This window comes from Pithys albifrons, chromosome 4 (assembly GCF_047495875.1).
Source record: "Pithys albifrons albifrons isolate INPA30051 chromosome 4, PitAlb_v1, whole genome shotgun sequence".
In the NCBI taxonomy this organism is placed as follows: Eukaryota; Metazoa; Chordata; class Aves; order Passeriformes; family Thamnophilidae; genus Pithys; species Pithys albifrons.
The window spans coordinates 60,747,346-60,768,034 of record NC_092461.1 but is presented as its reverse complement, the minus strand read 5'-3'; the positions used below and the strand labels follow the sequence as shown (position 1 = coordinate 60,768,034).

At 40.3% G+C, this 20,689-nt stretch overlaps 1 protein-coding gene across 4 annotated transcripts in view; it reads right to left on the bottom strand.

Annotated features, from left to right (window-relative positions):
* The window catches only part of JPH1 (junctophilin 1), an 84,910-nt gene extending 66,136 nt beyond the window's left edge, over positions 1-18,774 (bottom strand). For 3 of the 4 annotated variants that reach the window (XM_071554328.1, XM_071554329.1, XM_071554330.1), the window contains exons 1-2: positions 18,250-18,773; positions 11,214-11,970 (exon numbers count right to left, since the gene is read on the bottom strand). In XM_071554328.1, the coding sequence (XP_071410429.1) occupies positions 11,214-11,970; positions 18,250-18,628 (1,136 nt within the window). In that variant the 5' untranslated portion in view covers positions 18,629-18,773. Of the gene's footprint in view, positions 1-11,213; positions 11,971-18,249 lie in introns of all 4 variants that reach the window. The other variant, XM_071554332.1, reaches the window with a different exon arrangement.
* Between the last annotated feature and the right edge of the window lie 1,915 nt (positions 18,775-20,689).

Genomic DNA, 20,689 nt, shown 5'->3' with positions numbered 1-20,689 from the left:
GTATCACTATCAAAACCAAGAAAATGTGGGTTTACAATGTATGTTACTGAGGATATTAACATAACTTTGCTATTTATTTCCCCTTATATTCTATTTCTTATTGATCTCAAGAGGGACAAAACATTTAAACTGAAAGGATGGGAATACAGGAGATCAAAGCACAAACAAAAATATTTTTAGACAGTACATAATCATGGGAAAAAAAAGGAGTTAAACCACTCCTTACTGTAATCTGAAACAAACTACAACGGACTTAACTGTTAAAAGGTCACTTAATTTACTTTAAATTTTCATGTATTAATAGATGGAAACATCAAAGTTGTGTACAAAATGTTTCCTCAGCATCTCTGCCTCTCTTGAAACTTTTACTTGCAAAATGAGACAATTCAGTGTCAACTAACAGAGGAAAAGATCAGAAGATCTCAAAGGTGTAAGTTCTACTGATGAAAAGACAATAAATCGTTTCAGAGTCAGGCAGATGATGAAATGGTTTTAACAGTGAGCATATAAAAGCAGACAATCCAAGAGAAAACTTTCACCCTAATTCTGCAAAGAGAATTTCTATGCAAAACTACAACTATTTTCTTGAAAGCATTAAGCACTGCTAGGTCATTCATCTGCTAAAATAAGCGTTTTCATGTACTAGCGAATTCAAGGCAAATTAGTTATCTTTTTCAATGAAAAGTATCTTTTTAAGTATCACATTAGATACACTGAAAGCATAACAGAATTTCTTGACATGTCCAGGACCTTGAACATGCAAGCAAGGTTTCTGATGATAGCTTAAGCTGAGTTTTCTCAGATTGGCCCATGAAGACTCAGTCAGTATGTTCTTTGAACTGTCCACCAAAAATGGTTCATTATCACAAAAGGCTAATTAAATATGTTGCAGAAATAGCAAAGAAATGGGAGAACTTTTGCTATGAGGAAGAGAGTTCACAAGTTTCACCAGACCCATGCTTGTGTAACCCCTACTCAAACACCAGGGCACTATTCAACATTTCTGAGGCCTTTTTTCAAAACAATGGTCCACAATTTAACAATATTTTATATTGAAAACATTCAAGTCTGGCTTCATCTTTTCTAGAAACAGCAAAAATCTAGGTTTGCACTGAAAGAGACATCAGCTCTTTCATACTATTCACTCACCATTAAGGTCCACAGCCAAAGTTCATCATGTTATGTAGCATGTCATTTGTCAACAGCTCACTATTTCTGTAATGTTTTAATCATAAATGCAAGGAGAAGATGAATTCAAATCAAGTATCTATTACATTACAAAGTTGGAACTTACGAGTGTACTGTTAAAAGCCATTTAAAGCATATTTTGATCAACTAAAATTTGAAGAAAACATCAGATCAAATTCAGCACAAACTCTTTGGAGAATTCATTCAGAGCTGTAATTCTGATTAATTGCTTTCTGCATTCATGGTTCACAAACCCAGCAAAGCTAAAAGTTAAATGCTATCTAGTTTAATCCTTCTGCTCACAGAGGTTCATTCCCAGAGCTCCATCAACAATTTTTCCATCAGAAATGCATCATAGCTGCGCATATCATAGACAAAGATACAGGCTCTGAGTTGAAAAACCTGAGTCTTTTCCTGATAATAAGTAGTAGTATGCAGTTCAATTATGAGCAAGTAACATAAGTAGATCTTTTGCAGGCAATCTAAGTTTTAAGCACACAAAATATATACTAATTTTTACCTGTCCCACTTCAGTCTTAAAACCAATTTCTAAAACAGGTATTAGGAAATAAACCCACACTCTTCACAGCATACACTATCAAACATCACTTGGGATTGTAACATATCCAATGTGATTTTTTTCTGATAATTCATTTCTAATTGAGAATATAAAAGAATATTTCTACCTGAGCATTGCACTATTAAAAAATTGTGAATGCCCAGCACACTAGACCTCTCAACATGCACAAGGACTCTACCCACCACAGGAAGAAAGGGAAGACCTCTTCACCAGAAACTACTATTACTTCAACAGATCTGCACAAATCAAACATTTCTAAATATCAGAAAAAGGCACCAGCTTATCTATTCTGTTCCTATTTATAGAATTAATGTCATTCCCACCTTTGTTGCTAAACTGCAATTTCCAAAAATGTACCCATTCTCTGAAGCACAAAATGATGTTATGAATAATAACACATTTACCCAGGATGAGCATGATTACTGGCTTTTTAGCCAAACTGAAAATAAGCCCTCGGTCAAGATATGTTAGCGTAAAGACAAGACTCCAAGCAAAAGACATAAGGAAAAGACACCCACATACTTAAGCTGGTTCACCACTCCATCTTCACAAAGTATTCCGACAACCAGCATCCGTTGGCTCACACTCTTAACTTTTGGTTATAGAATCACAGAATTGTTGAGGTTGGAAAAGACCTTTAAACACGACTGACTCCAACAGTTAACTGAGCACTGCCAAATCCACCAGTAAAACACATTCCTCAGTGCCACATCTACATGTCTTTTCAGTACCTCCAGTGATGGTTCCCTTATTATTCCTGGAATACATTTTGTATCTTAATGCTTGGCATTATTTTCTTTGTTTTCAGGGTATTCCTAAGATGTTTATACAACAGACATCATAAACTCCCAGAAGTGAAGGAGCTTAAAAAGTGAACTTGGGCTGAACTCACACAGAGCTAGTCCCTATGAAGTCACCTTAGTGATCACCAAGATTCTGTGGTCTTATTTCTTTTCCCTCTGGAAGTCAATTTTCTACCCACAAACAGGTATGAAAACTTAGCTCCATGTAAGAGCAAACCAGGGCTGTGATGCATGTCCACATCTGCCAATAGACCACCTCCACAGTGAGAATCTTTTGAGTCTCACTTGTTTTCACATTTGGATTTTTAAGTCCTTTTCCTCAACTCTAAGAGTGACATGATCCAATATCATTATTTTTGATGTAGTCTAAAAATTCAGAGAAAGACAGATCCTTGAAATGACTCACCTCAAAACCAGAAAGCAAAAGCAGCAGAAAATGACCTCTCCCTCTTCTTATATATACGCCAGTAAACTGAGACCAGCACAATGTTGAGGTTCTCCATTACAGTAGTAAGGTAACTAAACAACCTTTGCCTACCAGATTCAGAGTTAGAAAAGAGAATTATATGTCTTTCTTCTTAACCTCCTAGAACAAAAGAACGGAGAACTCACATTTAACTGATTTCATATTAGCCAGATACTAATAAGGAAATTTCTCGCTTTTAAGTGCCAAACAGTAATATCTTTTCTCATCAATCCCTAGTCCTAATGTAGTAGAACCCAAGTATGGAACTCCTCACCCAAGACTCTTTGGAAATTAAGATTAAAATAAAGAGAAGAAATTCTTAAGTGCATAAAAAATTAGTTCAGAAACAGAATATAATGGGACAGATTAAATGTTTGGTTTTCCCAATTGAGAAGGTTCACCACTGGGTAATAACAGGGCTCAAGGCTGAGAATCCATGTCATTCATAAATGTCGCGGAAAAGATGTGAACATGCAAGTGGCAGAATTTGTGAACAGCAGTGTTAAGAGAAGTCTGAGGGACAACTGCAATGAAAGGAAGCACAAAACTCCCTGATCACTATTAAATGGCAAATTAAGTTCAATTTAAGTGTAAGAGTGATGTGCAAGGCAGAACAAACCTAATGTTATGTACTAATTAAATGGCTTTGAGGTGCTCTCAGGAATGAGCTCTTGGGAGACTACCTCTATTCAGCAGATCTGGGAAAACTAGATCTAAAGAGGACAACAAGAATAGCCAATAGGTTATTTCAAATGTTAAACATTTACATGGGCTTGAGGAGAGACAAACTGGTATGGAGAAAGTTATTCCTGGACACTAGTCATAAAGCCACTGTGCCTCTGCCTTCCTGGACAATGAGAGTGAAGAACCATAGAAGAACAAAGACACAGAAGACATGAAATAACAAATAGAGGAGTACTAAAAGAGGAAGATCATAGTGAGGTATGCAAGCCAGTGCATGCAAATATATACCAACGTCTGTTAGATACATAAAATAGAAAGATTTATTAATGACCAGAAAAATGAATAGAAGTCATAATATATTATCCCTGATCAATTAGTATTCAAACAGCATTACCATTGAACTACACCAATTTTCAGAAAGTGAATCCATTATTATTTGGGAAATACAGAATTAGATCAATATAGGGGGCATTAACTAAGTCATTCAAATTACTATTTTTCTGCTATTCAGTGAGAAACATACTACTGTGCAGAATAATGATCAACAATGTTACAGTAATATGATAGCATACTTTCTTATTTCTTTGAAGAAATAAGCTGGGAAGTTCCATATTAATTGAGCAAAACATCAACTAAATTACTCAAACTGACAAGTACTATAAGTCATATGTATACAATTGCACTACATACACCAAACATACATCTTTCTTGGTTTTGAGAATATTTTTATTGCAATCAGTAATATAAGGATTATTACAAATATTTCCATCACAGAAACTCTTCTGAAAGTCAGTACAGAAGATGCTGTTTGCGGCTTAGCTTTTGAACGACTGTAATGCAGATCAAAACTGAGATACTATGTAAAAACTAATGCAAGAATCTGCATAACAGCTCATCTTCTGTGGCTACAAAAAGTATTAGTCTTTCATGTATCTCAGTACCATAAAAAAAAAGGATTAAAGTTGTCATATTAAAGTTGCTGGCCTACCACTGCAAAGATCTTCTCAGCTCCTAAATTAAGTATTCCCTGGAAACTGGGAAAAAAATACTTATAATCTGAACAAAGAAATATTTCAAAGAGGTTTTTCACTTAAAAACGCTTTCTTAGAAGGTTATTTTAAAAGCAGTGATGTAGCATTGTTTAATTTGTTCTCTGAAAGCAGAGAATATTTTGAATCTTGCATTAACAATTTCCTGAATTTAAAGAACTTAGAAAAGCAACTCTGGAGTAACAATTCCTTTTGCAATACAAACATGAAGAAAGATTGAATATACACTGGAACTACTTAAAAAAACCCCAAAAGCCTATTCAAACTTCCAGCAGTAAGTAGGTGTACTTGGATATAGGTATTTTGATCAAAAAGTTAAATACTGACAGCTTTTTAAAATTTCCAGCTGAGGGATAGTACTGGAGTAATTTTGCCTATTTTCAGGCACGTAATCTTACTGCATTTAATACTAAGAAAAGAAATCAAATCTGCAGCAACGTGTATATGACTTATATATATTTCAAATGGATATATTTCATTCCCCAGCAAATAACAGAGGAACAGTCTAAGAACATGTTCTTTACCAATGAGTTGTTTGTGAAATCTCAGTGAAAATGTGCCCCACTGAAGTCAGTGGTGTAACTCCCACAGGATTCAAGGAACATATGGTTTCCTCTAAAGAATGCAGAATTAACATTAAAATCATTATCCATAGTAGCTCAAGACTTACATTAAGTTTTACCACAGCATTTAACTTGCTATGTAGCAAAGTAATTAAAACTGATTTTGTTTTGAACCTCAGGCAGCTTTTTGTACTGAGCAACCAGTCTTATATAAATACCTCTGGTATTTGTTGGATTCTATTCCTACACACAATGTTCATATTTCAGCTATAATAAGTAAAGCATCTCTGAGGCGTGTGAGGCACTAGCCTTGCAAGTGTCTAGTTTAGTTTCTTGAGTTAAAGTGGGATTGGTAGAGTCAGCTAAATCCATCATGGAAAGAGCTGTGTGTGGTGCACATAATTTAGTGACATTTGGAATGACTGGCAGCTGTCTTCTAGTGTGGACACAAACCGTACTGTCACATGCATATCATTCCAGTTTGTTCAGGTCAAGCTGAGCACACTGGTCACACAAGGCTATGAACACAACAAAGGAACTGGCTACTGAACCATTTAGTATTCCTTCTTGACAGTTCCACACGCTTCATAGAACTCCATCAAGTGCAGCACAGCTTACTGAAACTTACTCCGAATTAAAGTGATGATAAATATAAGCAGCGGGTTCTCAAGTAACTGCTGTCCTGTGGCCACTCTGAGGCAGAGAGCTGTGCCGTGTTGTTCAGCAGTAGGGGCTGACCAGTGACTTGAAGCCAATGCAAAGCACTCAAGCCCAGGCTTGGGCAGCATGAGGCCAGGCCTCAGGGTAAATCATAATTCTCGGAATCATCCTCAGCACTGGACATTACACAAGCCTGCTACTGGCTCCAGGAGGCCACTACAACAGCGAGGGAGAGCAGGGACCCAAGAAAATCCATGCCGTGGCAGTGGGCTCACTCTCAAATGAAATTAGTATACTGAGTCTCCACTACCAAGTCAATCCTTCTGCGCCCACTTCCAGCAGCTCGGGATTTCTTCACAGCCACGCAGAACAAAGCAGCCTGCTCACGAGACAGGTTCACAACCACAGTTTCAGTAGTTTCTATTAAAAAAAATAAAGGTTGAAACTCAGCCAGAGCATCTCTGGATCTATGGATCTCTTGGACACAAACATGTTAAAAATACAATTGAGCTGTCTGAAAAAGCTACACTGGAAAAGAAATCGCTGCAGAAAACACAGCAGTTATTCCCTCTTCAGTGCTCCACCTGAAAGGTGTTCCTGACGAGGGGCTTGCTAGTCACTGCTATCTGAACGCAGACAGCTCACTAACAAGGAGCAACTCTTCCGCATTATTAGTAAGATACTGATTTTACTGCTATCTTGATCACAGATCTTTCACAGTCTTGTACAAGTTTCTTTCCAGTTGTTGGGCACTGCCATTTTCCCAGACTGCAAGTTCTCTAGCCCATGCAACTTGTTTGTGCAGTGCCTAATACAAAGGCACCATTATCCTTCACCAAACCTCAGGTGCTCATGTAATCAGAGCCCACTACAATGTTGCTTTTAAGGTGGTCAGAAGTTTTTGTGGCACATTATGACAGTACATTCATCTTATTTCAAACTCACTGAAAACTTTCAAGTGATTAAAAGTATTTAGCTTCTGTGGAAAAGAGAATAAAAAAAAGAAATTACCATTCTTTAATCTGCTTGTTTTATGACACTTAAGATCAATGAAGTCTAAGTAAAATATCAACAAGGAAAGATTTTGTTTTCTTTTGATTTATGTCTCCCTTTTCCTCCATACACTATGTTCTGGTTCATATTTCTTACCCTTCCTGTATTTGCGTCTTATCCCTCCGTACCCCTGCAAAGTTTGTTTTTTCTCAGAGAGTCAACACCTGAAAGGGAAGACCTTTTAAGCGGAGCATTACCTAGAAAAAAACTGGAGGGAAAACAAACAAACAAAGGCCTGGCTCTGAGAGCCCAATTCTGAATCCATAAAATTGACTTTTCTGAAAGAATTTCGTACATGAAGGGTTGTATGTAAACAAACATCATTCCTTCTGCTTTCAGTGCTACATGTTTACTTACAGGACTGATGCATTTTAAAAGCAACCCAGTGACACTGAATATTAGAAGGTAAGTTTACATTCAAACTCTGAAAATTAATTCCAGGACCATTAGTTTGTTTATACCATCCTAAGTATTGATGAAGGCAAAGGTAATATAATACACTATAAGGAGAACTTAAGTGATTTTCCTACTATGAAAGAAGTACTCTAATAAAATTCCAGTTTAGATTGAACTGCAGACATGGATATCTCCTTTGAATAAGACATATGACAGTGATGAAAAGGAAGTTCTGAATCTCTACAGTGAGAATTATGTGATATGCTCAAAATGAGTTTCGACTTGACTCTTGGTTAAGTGGACATTTGGGGCTTTTTAATATCTTCCAAAGAACTCCAAACACATCTTCCAGCATTTGAAGCACTTCACATGTGTGGAAAAGAATTTATCAGAAGATTCTGGAAAACAACTTTTCGTTTTAGACAGAAAGACACAGAATAGGCATACAAACCTGACTGCTTTTAGCACAATTTATTAAAGACGAATTTGAATTAATTACTGCCTATTATAATCATATTTTAAAAGTGCCCTTTAATATCCTGAAAGGGAAAAATATTGAACCTCTAAAGTATCTCATATTCTGGGATTTTTATAGTTGCACCAAAATATTTTTCCTTAAATACAGCTAGTAAAACTCTAATACGCAATCAAGACTATTTAAACTACGCTGTAATTTTAAAAGCATTTTTATTCATTGCAAATTTATAATCTGTTTTGAATTCAGACCTGTGTAACGGTAATTATTTTCCTGATAGAGGTTTTTTATCACACAATTTTGTGATCTGTTGTCTTCTGAGAAACGCTGCTATGATTTCCAAAACACCTCAGTACAAATGCCTCAAAAACCGAAAGGCAAAGTCAGTAGAGCCAGTGTAAATTCAGGCTCAGAGAAGCACTATTTATCCCAACTTCTGGATTTTTCTGTATACACCAAACTGCCATTTTAGATAAAGGAAGATTACACAGATTATTAAAAAGGACTTTTAGACATAAAAAGACATCAGGAATATAAAGCAAAACAGTGGTTGGTCTCGTTGATGACTGTGTGGACATCTGTCACAAGTCAAATTACGAGCCAAACCTGGCACGACCAGCAGGGAGCTATGAAGAGGAGTATGGTCTGTTTTCATTTGGCTGAGCAAACATTTTGGGAATAAACAATACAGGAAGAACAGCATACAACTCAAAGATGCATTGAAAAGGAAGGTATTTGGATGACAGTCAGGGTTTCTGACCCTTTGGAATGGAAACATGGACTTTAGATAGTTTTGGGAGTAAGAAAAGGTCTATCTAGAGAGTTCTTCCACTAGTGGAGTGAAAAATCTAAGCAGGCATGCACTGCTGGTGACATCTGCCCAGTCTGAAACACACAGAAGGTTTTACAGGCCAGTGTGCAATGAGGTTATGCCATATGGGCAGAACCACTTCCATATCACACATTAGAGAGATGATTAAAGGTACTCCTCTCCCAGACCTTTTTTGTGTAGTAGGGATCATTAGAAACAGACAAGACGACCACACTCACATTCATCTAAGAACACATTGAAGGAATGCTATTGTCTGAAGGATTAAATGTATTATTAATGCATCAGTTTGGTAAAAAGTGCAGTCACAAACCAATACTGGTCCTCAGGTTCCAGTGAGACAAAAGTTTTTTCATCATGAAACTGTACCAGTCTGGTGGTCAGCCTAGAATTTAGCAACTGTTGGAAGTTTTTTTTCCTCAATGCTACTCTAGAACATCTCCCAGATAACCTGGCTCTTAAGACAGTCCGTATTACCCATTCTGCCAGTGTGACAGTCCCTTAGTTCACATAGTGCCATGGCCTTACTCGCGCTGGTTGATACTAAAAGCAATTCTGAAAACTTGAGAGATAGTAAGGGTCATGTCATTCCTACTAGATGAGTCCAGCGCACACTCACATGTGGAGCTAATTATGCTTGCCATTGTTTGACTTGGTGTCAGGTCTTTGAATCAGTGCCAGTACAGTTAGTGCAACGGCTACTAAAAGGAGAAGAAACCTCAATCTGTCATCTTGCTATCCATACTGGTAATTCATGAGACTGTTTCAGTGAGATTTTCGGCTGAGAAACCAAAGGGACACATAGCCCATGGTCACAGCTGCACTCTACAACTGATGCCTTCTGTTGCTGCACTTTCAAAAACATACATCCAAGAAATAAACAAAACAAGCAATTTGAACTATCAAAGGGAAGGAAAAATAAACAAAACTCTTCAGAGACGTATCCCTTTTTAAAGAGGAAGTGTGTACACTGTGCCTTGCACCTAATGGTCTCAGACTACAGTTTTTTGATAGCTTTATGTTGACTCAAAGTAGTGACTCCCCCTTTCCACACATCACATCACCCCAATTTTTTCAGAACTAGGGTTTATTATGTACTGACAGAACATGAATGGGGTTCCAGTACTTTTTTTCAAGTTACCTATTATTGATCAGCTTTGCTAATATGGTATGCTGTCATACAATCACAGAATCACAGAATATTCTGAGCTGGAAGGGACCCACAAGAATCATCTGTGAGTCCAACTCTTAAGTGTATGGCCTGTATGGGTTCACCCTACACATAGTTATAGAAGTGAGTATATGCTACTCTCTAGTTACTTAGGTGACCACTACTCAGAAAGGTTCCTCAACAGCATGCTAAATTCTTGATGTTAGTGTTTCAATTTTTCACTGTGAGCCATCTATATATTCAAGCTTTTTCATGCAGTTTTTGGTATTCTCTGTATTCTTTTTGACTGTCAGGAAAAGGACAGTCACTGAGGACACACTAGTGACCACACTAAATCAGGAACCAGTTGTTCAGCTCTAGGTGTAATGTGACATCCTCTTTCTAAAATAGCATGAAGATTTTCTTTCATGCACATTTCTGGACTTTTTATCTAAAGCATTTTTCAAGAAAAGACTGCCTGAGGAAACAAACTAAACCCAACAATATAGAAACTGCCACAGAAACTTACTGAAAGGCATTAAAAATTAAATAGCTTTTTAAGGAGCTCTAAAACTTTATAGTAAAACCCATTAAAATTGTCTGTATTGATTTAATTTGTAACAATTGCATTTCAAACAGCTTTGCTTGGTTGTTGGTTAGGAGTTCAAAGTGAAAATTACATTTTCCCCCACTGCTAATACCCATATGCCTTCATCATCTCTAACACTTAGCAGAGGCACAGGGAGAAGACAACCACCATTACATGAAGTGGTGATCGTATGATCAGACGATTGCAGGAGTAGCATGCTCCAAGATGGAACAGTCCTCATACAGAACTCTTTTGGCAGATACTGCTCTGGCAACCAAATCAACAGCCTCTAAGCACAACAGCTCAATCTTATGCTGCTCTTATGCTGTTCATGCCAGTCTCTCAGATAAACAGATGCATCTTAAGATGTCCAATGTCAAAATGGGCAACTTCAGTGATTTGCAGATGCTACCCAAAAAAACAAACAATACAATGAACATAACTTGAACATGCCTGTAGGAAGATATTCAATCCTTCTCTCATGTCCCCCAAATCATTTGCTACATTCCTGACTGATTTTATTTTCCAAACAGGTTTAAAGGCATAATGCAGCAGCTCTTGAGTAAAAACAGAAATGCATTGAGACTGGAAATTTACTTTCATAGTATATTATGGAACGTATACAAACACCTTTACTCAAATGAGTTGAAGTACTAAGTTTTGTACATGTAACGTCAAGGAAGTATTCACTAAAGCCAACATTTACAATCTTGCTTTTGACAACATACCTTGAAGTTGCAATTTCCACTTTGGTTCTTGCCATGGCAGCTGCTCGCTGTGCACCCTCTATTGCTCTATCCACCTTTTCTCTAGTTTTTGTGTTTCGTATTGGTATAAGTTGCTTTCTTATTCCACGGACCAAAATGTTATTTTTATACTTTCCCTCTTCTTTGGTGCCATCTGGAAACATGGTACATCCATAGCCATGCCTCCTGTTATTCAGCCATTCTCCTTCATATTTCATACCATTTGAACGCTCACTGATACCAAACCCACTGCGTTTATCATTTTTCCATTCACCCATATAGGCTTCTGTAGTGGTGGCATCGACATGGTCTTCCATAGGGCTATAATCACAGTCACCATCTCCAAAACTAATTGTAGAGTTGGCATCACTAGAACTAATTCTGCTCATAGCAGCATCACTCCTGACAGAGCTCCGTTTGCTAGATATCGATGACCTAGATTCTGATTTTCTAAGTTTTATACTACCAAGAAGGGATCCTCTTCTGAATAAGCCTCCTTTTTTCTTAATGCCCATGGCTTCTGGATCACTGTGAAAATTGAGCACAAAACCTCCTCTTGTTCCAGCAGGACTGTCTGAAGTGACATCGTGCAGAACAGTGCCGTTGCTCTGCTCACTCCGAAGGGAAGCTAGAGACGTTCGGAGGGGTGAACGGATCACTGTTGCCATGCCATAGGGTACGCTCTGACGTACACCGTATCCATGTCGCATCCCTCCTGTCCACTGCCCCTGGTACGTACCTTTTAAAGTAATAAAGAGAAATTAATTTTAGGAAGCTGTAGAAGACCTAGCACTCTACAATCAGTATGCTACAGGCAATACTACATTGTCAGCTCTGGTTCTGGCAAGAAGAAATGCAGAAAAATCACAGCACGTGACACAGTAGATAAACTACTTTTGTTATTTTTCTTATATATTATTTTTCCGCCTAGTAAATCCTTCACTTTCACAGCTGAACTAATTTATTTTGGCAACTAAGACACAGTAACTATAATCATAAGCATTTTTTAATGGATGTCTCCAGGGGAAAAACTCAAGAGAAATTTCTAAAGCAGGACTTCCTCAACATTATTTTAAGGTGGACTGATGGGAAGTGGTCAGCAGAAACAGAGCCGCAATATATGCAGTCAGCTGAGGAGGGAGACAGGGATGAAGACAGCAAGACACTCACAGCTCTTGTCTCCATCTGCTCACAGAAAAAGCAAGTAGAAGTAAATGTCCTGTTATCCTGGATTTAAGGTGACTACATACTCCTCCTTGTCAGGACCTATTTGACAATGCACTGAATTGTCTTGACTTCAGACAGGCCTTTGGATCTACTGTTATAAACTTCTATTGTAAAATTAAATCTTTTAAAGGTTTTGTGTGGACTTGAATGAAAGAATAAAACCTTGGTATTCCTTTCTCTTTATGAACTCTTCCTATCATTCACTTTCTGGTATCCCCAGTACATAAACATGTACTGCATTCTGCATTATATTGTGACAGTGATCAGAAGCATGAATACTTTAGGCCTCTTTTTGCTTTCCATTTGTTCTACAGTAAGAAACGTGAGGCAGTAACAAACAGAACATTGCACAGCATTCTAGGAGGTGTATTTAATCATTACTATTTTTGTAAAAATGTTTAAACAGCAATGTAAGGAATAATAACACGGTATATGGTATGAAAAGTCATGGGTATCCATGCAAAGCTGCATTTGAACCAAACTCCATCTTTATCAAATTACTACTGCTGACTATTTTTTTTTATATTCTCAAAAGGCATTTTCATTTTGACATTTGCCTGTGTCTGGCCTCTGAAAGCCATTTCTACCAGAGGTTCCAAAGGAAGGTGGCTGGAATCCCACAACTAGCAAATACCAGATAATCGCCTTCTGATTATCATTGAACTCAAATTTCCATCAAACTGCTTTAAGCTCCTCAAAATGAAGTCTCTCACCTACCTAGTGCTGCTTTGTTTTTTTTTTAAAAAAAAGCTATTTTAAGTCTGAATATTCTTACAGAGAGATGAATAAGCAATCTTTAAAATATCTTTTTTTTGATTTTGCTCTGCTTTAATTGGAGCACCTATTAAGTATTCAGAGAACTGAACATCGAATGCCAAATGCAGTGATTGATAATTTTTTTGTGAAAATATTTGTGAAATATCTGCAATTTTAAATGTAGCTTAAAGATTCATTGGTTTTGAGATTTGACCTCCTTAGTATAAGCACACTGTTATGGTCGTGTGCATTTCAACCACCTATCAAGCACTGCTTTAATGAATTACCTCTTCTGCTAAGTTGCATTTCAATGAGAACTAGCAATTAAATTTGCTAAGTTTATTTTTCTTTATTATATAATACTAGATAGGTTCCGCAGCGTGACTGTTTTGTGTTGGTAGAAAATTCTACCAAGTGGAAGGTTTTTGTCTTAACAGATGGCTGCTGACACAAACAAACAACTTTTTTAGTTTCTTTCTCATTCTCTGTATCCTGGATACCTACTGCTGCACTGGTTGTAGGGGTACTGAATCTAGGAACATGATCATTTTAAAAATCTCAGCATATGGGGAAGAACAAACAGAAACAAATGAGCACAAAGCACTGGTATGATGTATTCTGTAAATACTGCAAACACAAAGCCACATTGTAAAATTTTTTTGTTTTACTTAACAGATATTTCCCAGAAATGTATCAGTATTTTATGGGCATGAATTACTTCATCTTGTCCCTAATTATTTCTGGGATCCCCTTAGTATTGCAATGCTAGCTGGAGCTAAGAATCTGGCAACATATAGTTACTGCTGCATATAATACTCCAACACTGATTTTGAAATAATAAATCTAAGTCTAGTTTTGATTATACCACAATATTACATTGGAGCAGCAACTCATGACTCTCCATGTTGCTATTTGAATGTCAGACTTGAAGCAGAATGACTTTATTTCAGTACAGAACTTCATAAAAGTATAAAGGGTCAGTATTTTTTCACATTAATCTTTCAATTAATAAACATGGAAAGCTTCAAAATACTTCACTAATTTAGCACTTGGATTTTTTCCTACTCTAGAAAGAAATGGAAGTGGTCACTGTTGGTCATAAGGGCACTAAAACAAGAACTATTGATGTGCTGCTATTCACTGGTCTGATTTTCTTTTCTACTGGGGAAATAAAATCGATGCCAGCTTATTCTAAAGAGAAAGTAGTCAAAGATGAAATGGAAGATTCATACTGAATTAATACTTAAAAAGCACCAGATACTTAGGCTGAATTTTGTACAGTGTCACAAGTAAAAATTATCTCTTCTATCATTACAAATACATTAAGGGAAAAGCTTCCCATACTAATGCTAGAAAATCAACTAATTTTCCTTGATTTTTCAGGGTACATTTTAAAGCAAAAGTAATTTAATGGCATATGGAGGGCAGTGTCCAGAATGCAGATACAAGAGACTTGTACAGTAATCTGACTGACTATACCAGACTTTAACCGTATCACCTTATTAAACAAAAAAAATTTCAGAAATCTTTAAATGAGCAAGGTATGACAATATTTCAAAATTATTAAATACTATAATGTATAAGACATGATAAAAAAGCTTGTCCCATATATGAAGATGGAAACATATGCAGTATTTGCCTATCTTTTCACCTTATACCACAGTTGACTGTTCTAAACACTTTCTGTAAGAGTCAAGTGTTAAAATTTTAATTAACACTGTAATTACCAATGTAATTTAAAACTGTACTTGCCCACAAAACAGTATCAATGCTCAGCACTAGTTTTTCAAAAGCTAGGCTTGGTATTCTTTGTAACTGAAGGAACATTCAGATGCAACTTCTACTGGCCATCTATCTCATGTTTAATTGGTTCTCTTGAAAAGGTGTTCATATTTTGAGTCTGAGAACTATTAGAAGGTATATTTTTTTCCTTTTCTTTTTGTTGGCAAGTTGCTCTAAGATATAATTTCATAACCTGTCTCCTTAGAGTTACATTGTGCCACCCCTTCTAAAACACACTCAGTACATCTTAGAGCTGTGAATGTCATTGTCCACTTGTAGCTAAAATTTAAAACTACACTGTGAAAAAAACCTGACAGACCAAGGACACATTTTACTATTCCACTTGCTCTTATTCTTTACTTACATATTCTGTGGTTTAACAAATTTGTTGTTATATCAAGATTTTTGCATGCTTTTCAGACTGAAATATTAGGTAAGTATAGACCTAGAAAGAAGACCTCTCAGAAATCAGTGAACATACATACATACATACTATCTTTACTTAGGGTGCTTTGGGCACTGATCTCCCTCTGTGGAACAATAATATGCAACCAATTATTGATATTATTGGAAGAACCATAAATAACTAATTTAAATATACTTAAGTCAAATTAGGCTATAGTCTCTCCATAAGAAAAGCTCTGGCAGGTTTGAAGATTCACAGGGAATTAACAAATCTAGGGAGATTGAAGGAGGCACAGAAATTCAGACTGCCATAGGAAACAATCGAGGGGACACTTGAAGGCCTGGCATAATCACATGCGATGAATGGAGGATCATCGTTTACAATCCACAGTGTTTTTCCCAGAGATTTGAGTGAGTGACAATTTTAATCATCTAAACGCAGCATGACATGTATTACTCATGTTGTGCAAAGCGTTGTACGCAGAAATACTGAGGAACACTGTCAATGCTTATTTTTCTTTTCCCTCCTTAAACCACATCTCCTAATACCACCAATGCATTTTAAAACAACATACTAGGGAAACAAAAAAAAAAAAGAGAGAAAATTATAGTTGCAAAGGGGCCTTGATTATATAGAGTTTGAAAACAAACTGGCAGTTGGCATAGCCTAAAGAATTATTTTCCTATGCTGGTATTCTCTGGCCATCATAAAGGGAGAGCTTTCCTGCAAGTGTTTTAAAGTATGTCAAAGACACAAATGTAAATCACGTTTCCTTATAAAATCATTTCAGATATTCTTCTGGTGTGCAAGTACAGCTCTTGCTCCCAGAGCACAAACACATCTGCAAACATCTGTGACGTTCTGCTCTGCTTCATTCATGAGTACTTTCATTAAAATCAATGCGACTCATACGCTCTGTTCGTATGAACTGCAACATGCAAATTCTGGGGCCATGACAACAGATTTCAGATAACAGGTCTAAAAATCTCACAGTGTGAACTACACACTTCATATGCTCTTCCAAGTCTAAAAATTTAGAGAATTTATCTCTAATAATCAGCATTATATGAAGATTTTTAAAAAATCCAGAAGAAGCCTAAACAAAAAAGGAACTTGAGTTTGAGAAAATAATTTCTAGAATAATTACTGGAATGGCAATTTACTTTTCCAGGAAAAAATAAAATAAATTAAAAAAAGATGGCACTGCAAATGCAGCTACTCTTCTGCTTGTAATTTATTAGCCAAAACAAACATAACAAAATAATGAAAAGTGTATTGTGCAGTGAAACTGAAAACAAAATCCTGACCTCTTTCAGACTTTGGTTTCAGTGGCGTTGTTCTTTTTCTTTAAATCCACAAACACACACCTCAGCTGACTTTGAATATCAGAACCTTCCACACCAGGAAACAATTTTCAGATAGCTACAAATATGTATAAACGAGGGGACAGAAAGGTACAAACTACTGCACATTTCATTCTCTGAAGGAAATGAGTATTACCAGTGTTGCTACATTTTGTAGTTCGGAAAGGAAAAAGAAAGGAGCCCATCTGTAAATGCCTCAATTTCTGCTTTATACAAAAATACTCATCCTCCGACATGATCCTGAAAGTTTGATCTCTTGACAAAATTCCTTGAACAAGCAAAAGCATCAATCAAGAGATCTTGGGTTGGTCCTTTAGTCACATCATGTGAACATTTACCTCTGATTTTGGTAAATTGTTTCTTGCATTTTACCTAAGAACATTGCTCAGAGCTGAAGTCAGCAGCTGTTAAAAAAAATCCAGGAACCCGGTCCTAAAACAGACCAGTTTTCCCCCGTTGCAGTGGAACAAACCTGTTCCATTGTTCCAAGCTGAAGAGCAACTCTGCAGAAGTTGCCAACTTCCACTGTTGCCAACGAGAATACAGCAGTAAAAGATGAATTAAAGACTATCAGGCTTATTTGCCATGCCCAGCGTGAAGCGGCAGAGGCAGGATGGCAATACCTGAGCCCTCGGGCGGTCCAGCCCTCGCTGACCTCACTGATCCCTGACTCCTTGACCGTTCCCGGTTTCGGCAGGAGGGCGGATTGCTCCGTGCCCTCCGCTCGCCTCCCGGGAGCTCAGCCCTGGAACATCTGCTCTGCCGTGCGAAGGGTGTGAGAGGCAGGTCTGTGTCCCTTCACTACACACCTCGTGCTCTGAGCAGTACTCTTTAAACTATGCCATACTGTGGCAAAACCAGGAGCTATTACATGAGGGTGGACCCGAGTTTCATTGATTTTACGCAAGCTGCGTACCCGCTCCATTACCCCCAGCCTCCTGTTTACAAGCCGAGCGCACTGAGCCGCCGCGGCCAGCACAGCAGCGCGGCTCAACAAGGGCTCTATTATCAAGTTCCTGCGGTTTCCCCATGACCACGGTGCCCAGGGGGCGAGGCTCGCCCGCCTTTGCCCGCTCCCGAGACAAGCGCGGCCGCCCCGGCCATCGCCATCGCCACCGCGGGCGGGGGACCACGCAAGCCGCCTGCAGGCGGCCGTGATACGGATTTCTATTTCTGCCAGCTGGCCGGAGAAAGCGCCGAGCCTGGGGAGCACAGCCCGCCCGGAGCGCAGCCGGGGCCGGGCGCGTCCTCATGGAGCGGGGCGGGGCGGGTGCCAGGCACCTGTGGCGCTCCCTGGCCGCCAGCGCAGCCTCTGGGGCGGCGAGGGCACGGCGCCGGGAGAGGCGCAGTCCCGCGGGCAGGCGCAAGAGGCGAGACCCGAGAGCGCGGAAGTGGCGGAGGTGGCTGGAGGGGCCCACCCCGCGGGCGCGCCCCCCACCCGCCTCCGTCGCGGTTGCGCGGGGCGCCCCCCGCCGGCGCCCACCTCCGTCGCCGTAGGTCTCCACACCGTATCCGTCCTGCAGCCCGTTGCTCCAGGTGCCCTCGTAGCGCGCCGGCGTGCTGAGGCTCTGCCGCACCCCGTAGCGCCCCTTGAAGCCGTGGGACCACTCGCCGCGGTACATCCACCTGCCTTTCGTCTCCACGCCCAGACCGTGGCGCTTGCCTTGCGCCCAGTAGCCCAGGTAGGTGTTGCCGCTGGGCCAGGTGTAGCCACCCGCCACCTCGAAGCCGTGGGACCAAGAACCGGCGTACTCGCCCTGCCCCTTGGGCCCGGTGCAGATGCCGTGCCCATGGGCTTTCCCGTCCTCCCAGCCGCCGCAGTAGGTGCCGCCATCGTCGAAGTCGAACCGGCCGCCCGTCATCCAGGGCAGCGGGGCGAGCGCGGCGCCACCGCCGCCTCCCGCCCGCCTTCCCTTCCCTGCTCGCCTGCCTTGCCTTGCCTTGCCTTCCTTCCCCTCCCGCCCGCCGGCAGCCTCGGCGCTCCCCGCAACTGCGAGCGCTCCGCCGGCCGGCCGCCCGCGCCCAGCCCCGCCGCAGCCCCGCGGCGCCGAGCGGCGCCCGCCCCCCGCTCCTCCCTGCCCGCCCCTCCGCGCCCGCCCGGGCCCGCCCCCCCCTCCGCTGTGGCCGCTGCCGCGGGGCAGGTGCGCGCCCCTGGGGCAGGCCGGGGGTTGCGGCCGCCACCGCCCCGCTTGGGTGGGCTCGTCTCCCGGGAGCGAAGGCGGCTGCCCCCGAGAGAGTTGTCCGTGTGCCCTCCGCTCTCGGGAAGATGCCCCCCGATGGTCGGGGGCGCGCGTGTCCCGGGGCGGGGCGGGGCGGGGCCAGGCGAGGCCGGGAGCGCGCAAGCCGGGCCGGGTCCCCGAGGTGCCCGGGGGGCGGTGGCGGCTCCGGCTGCACGCCCTGGCCGGCACGACCCGGCACCTGCCTCGGCGCTGCCGCCTTCTCGAACAGGTTGCTGCTCCACCTGCTAGCACCTGCAACAAGTAGGCGAAAGAGAGGGCTTTCGAGTGCTACTTGTGATTCTTGGTTTTTTTTTTTGTTTTGTTGGTTGCTTTTTTTTTTTTTAAATTTACTTTTTACTTTCCCTGAGTTTGAAGACTAGCTTTCAGCTGGAGTTGTTCATGCAGGGCACAGTCGCGTTGTGGTTTTCCAAACCACACGCGTAGCCCACCATGTTCCACAAGTGGAGAAACAAGGGGCGCAAGGAATATGAATGGTATCGAGGCCCTTCAGGGACAGCGCTGCTGGGAACTTCGCAGGGAGTCTCTCATTGTGTCATGAGCCTCACGGCCAACGGGTGACTGAAGGGCTCTAAATCCTGTCAAGTCCTCATTGCCAGATATTTGATAATCAGATAAAAATATAAAAGCGAATGACAGGAGAAACATGAAGAGTAGAAACAGTAGAGAGATTAGCAGAGAAGGGATTGAAAGCTGCTGTCGTAGGGCACCTTAGCTTTTTTATTTCACAGTTACAGTCCAGGACTGGAAGAAAATCTGAAATAAAATGTTCCTCTTCAATGGGGTTTTGTTAAAAGCATGTATCATGCTTGTCAGTCATGGGGAGTGGTACTATCTGGACACAGGTGATTTGGAAAAGTGGAGAAATAGCAATGGCTATGTTAGTAGTAATGAGTAAAAGCAGAAACATGATTGTAAGTGAAAGATTTGAACACAAACCAGAAGTTGAAACAGCTAAAGTTCAGAAATCTATGCCAAATTCAGCCCAGTTCTAAGTGGTTTTGACTTAAATAAAATTAAAATTCTGCACATACTAAACACACCCATTTAACTTGGATATGATGCCCAAAAAGGCAGAACAAACTGTTTAGAGACAAAGTTTTAGTCCATAAACAGCAAGGTATTTATTAAGACAACGTTGGGAAGCCCCCGACTAGCGTCGGACAAAGAGCTTCAAAATCTACAGTGAGAAGCTACAATATTTATACATTTTGGTGAGGGATTACAGTATTCTTACATACATATTCATGCATAATTATAATATTGCAATATAATATTCATAGCAGGCGGAGTTGGGGCGGAGCTGTCCATTTTGAGGAATATTATGAGGGGAGATCCTGTTACTTCATCAGGTGGTGGTTGCATTCTTGCTCCTCATCCTCATGAACTCTGTATGATCTTGCAGTGGGTTTTGCCAACTATGGTGTTCTGGTTTCTTTCTTGGGATTAACCTGTCAATTTGTTGTTTAGCTAAGCACAGGTCTACGCTAATTGGATCGTTAATTATGACTCCACTGAAGGTTAAACCTTATCTCTTGGAAACTCCCATGAAAGTTGGGTGCTCTTTGTAAAATCCCCTAAGTTCTGGCTTTTCTCTACTTCAGATAAATATTCAGTCTTTGTTCTTAACAGCACACTGTTCTGTGTACATTTTTACACCATGCTTATACAGTTCAGTGCCAAGGT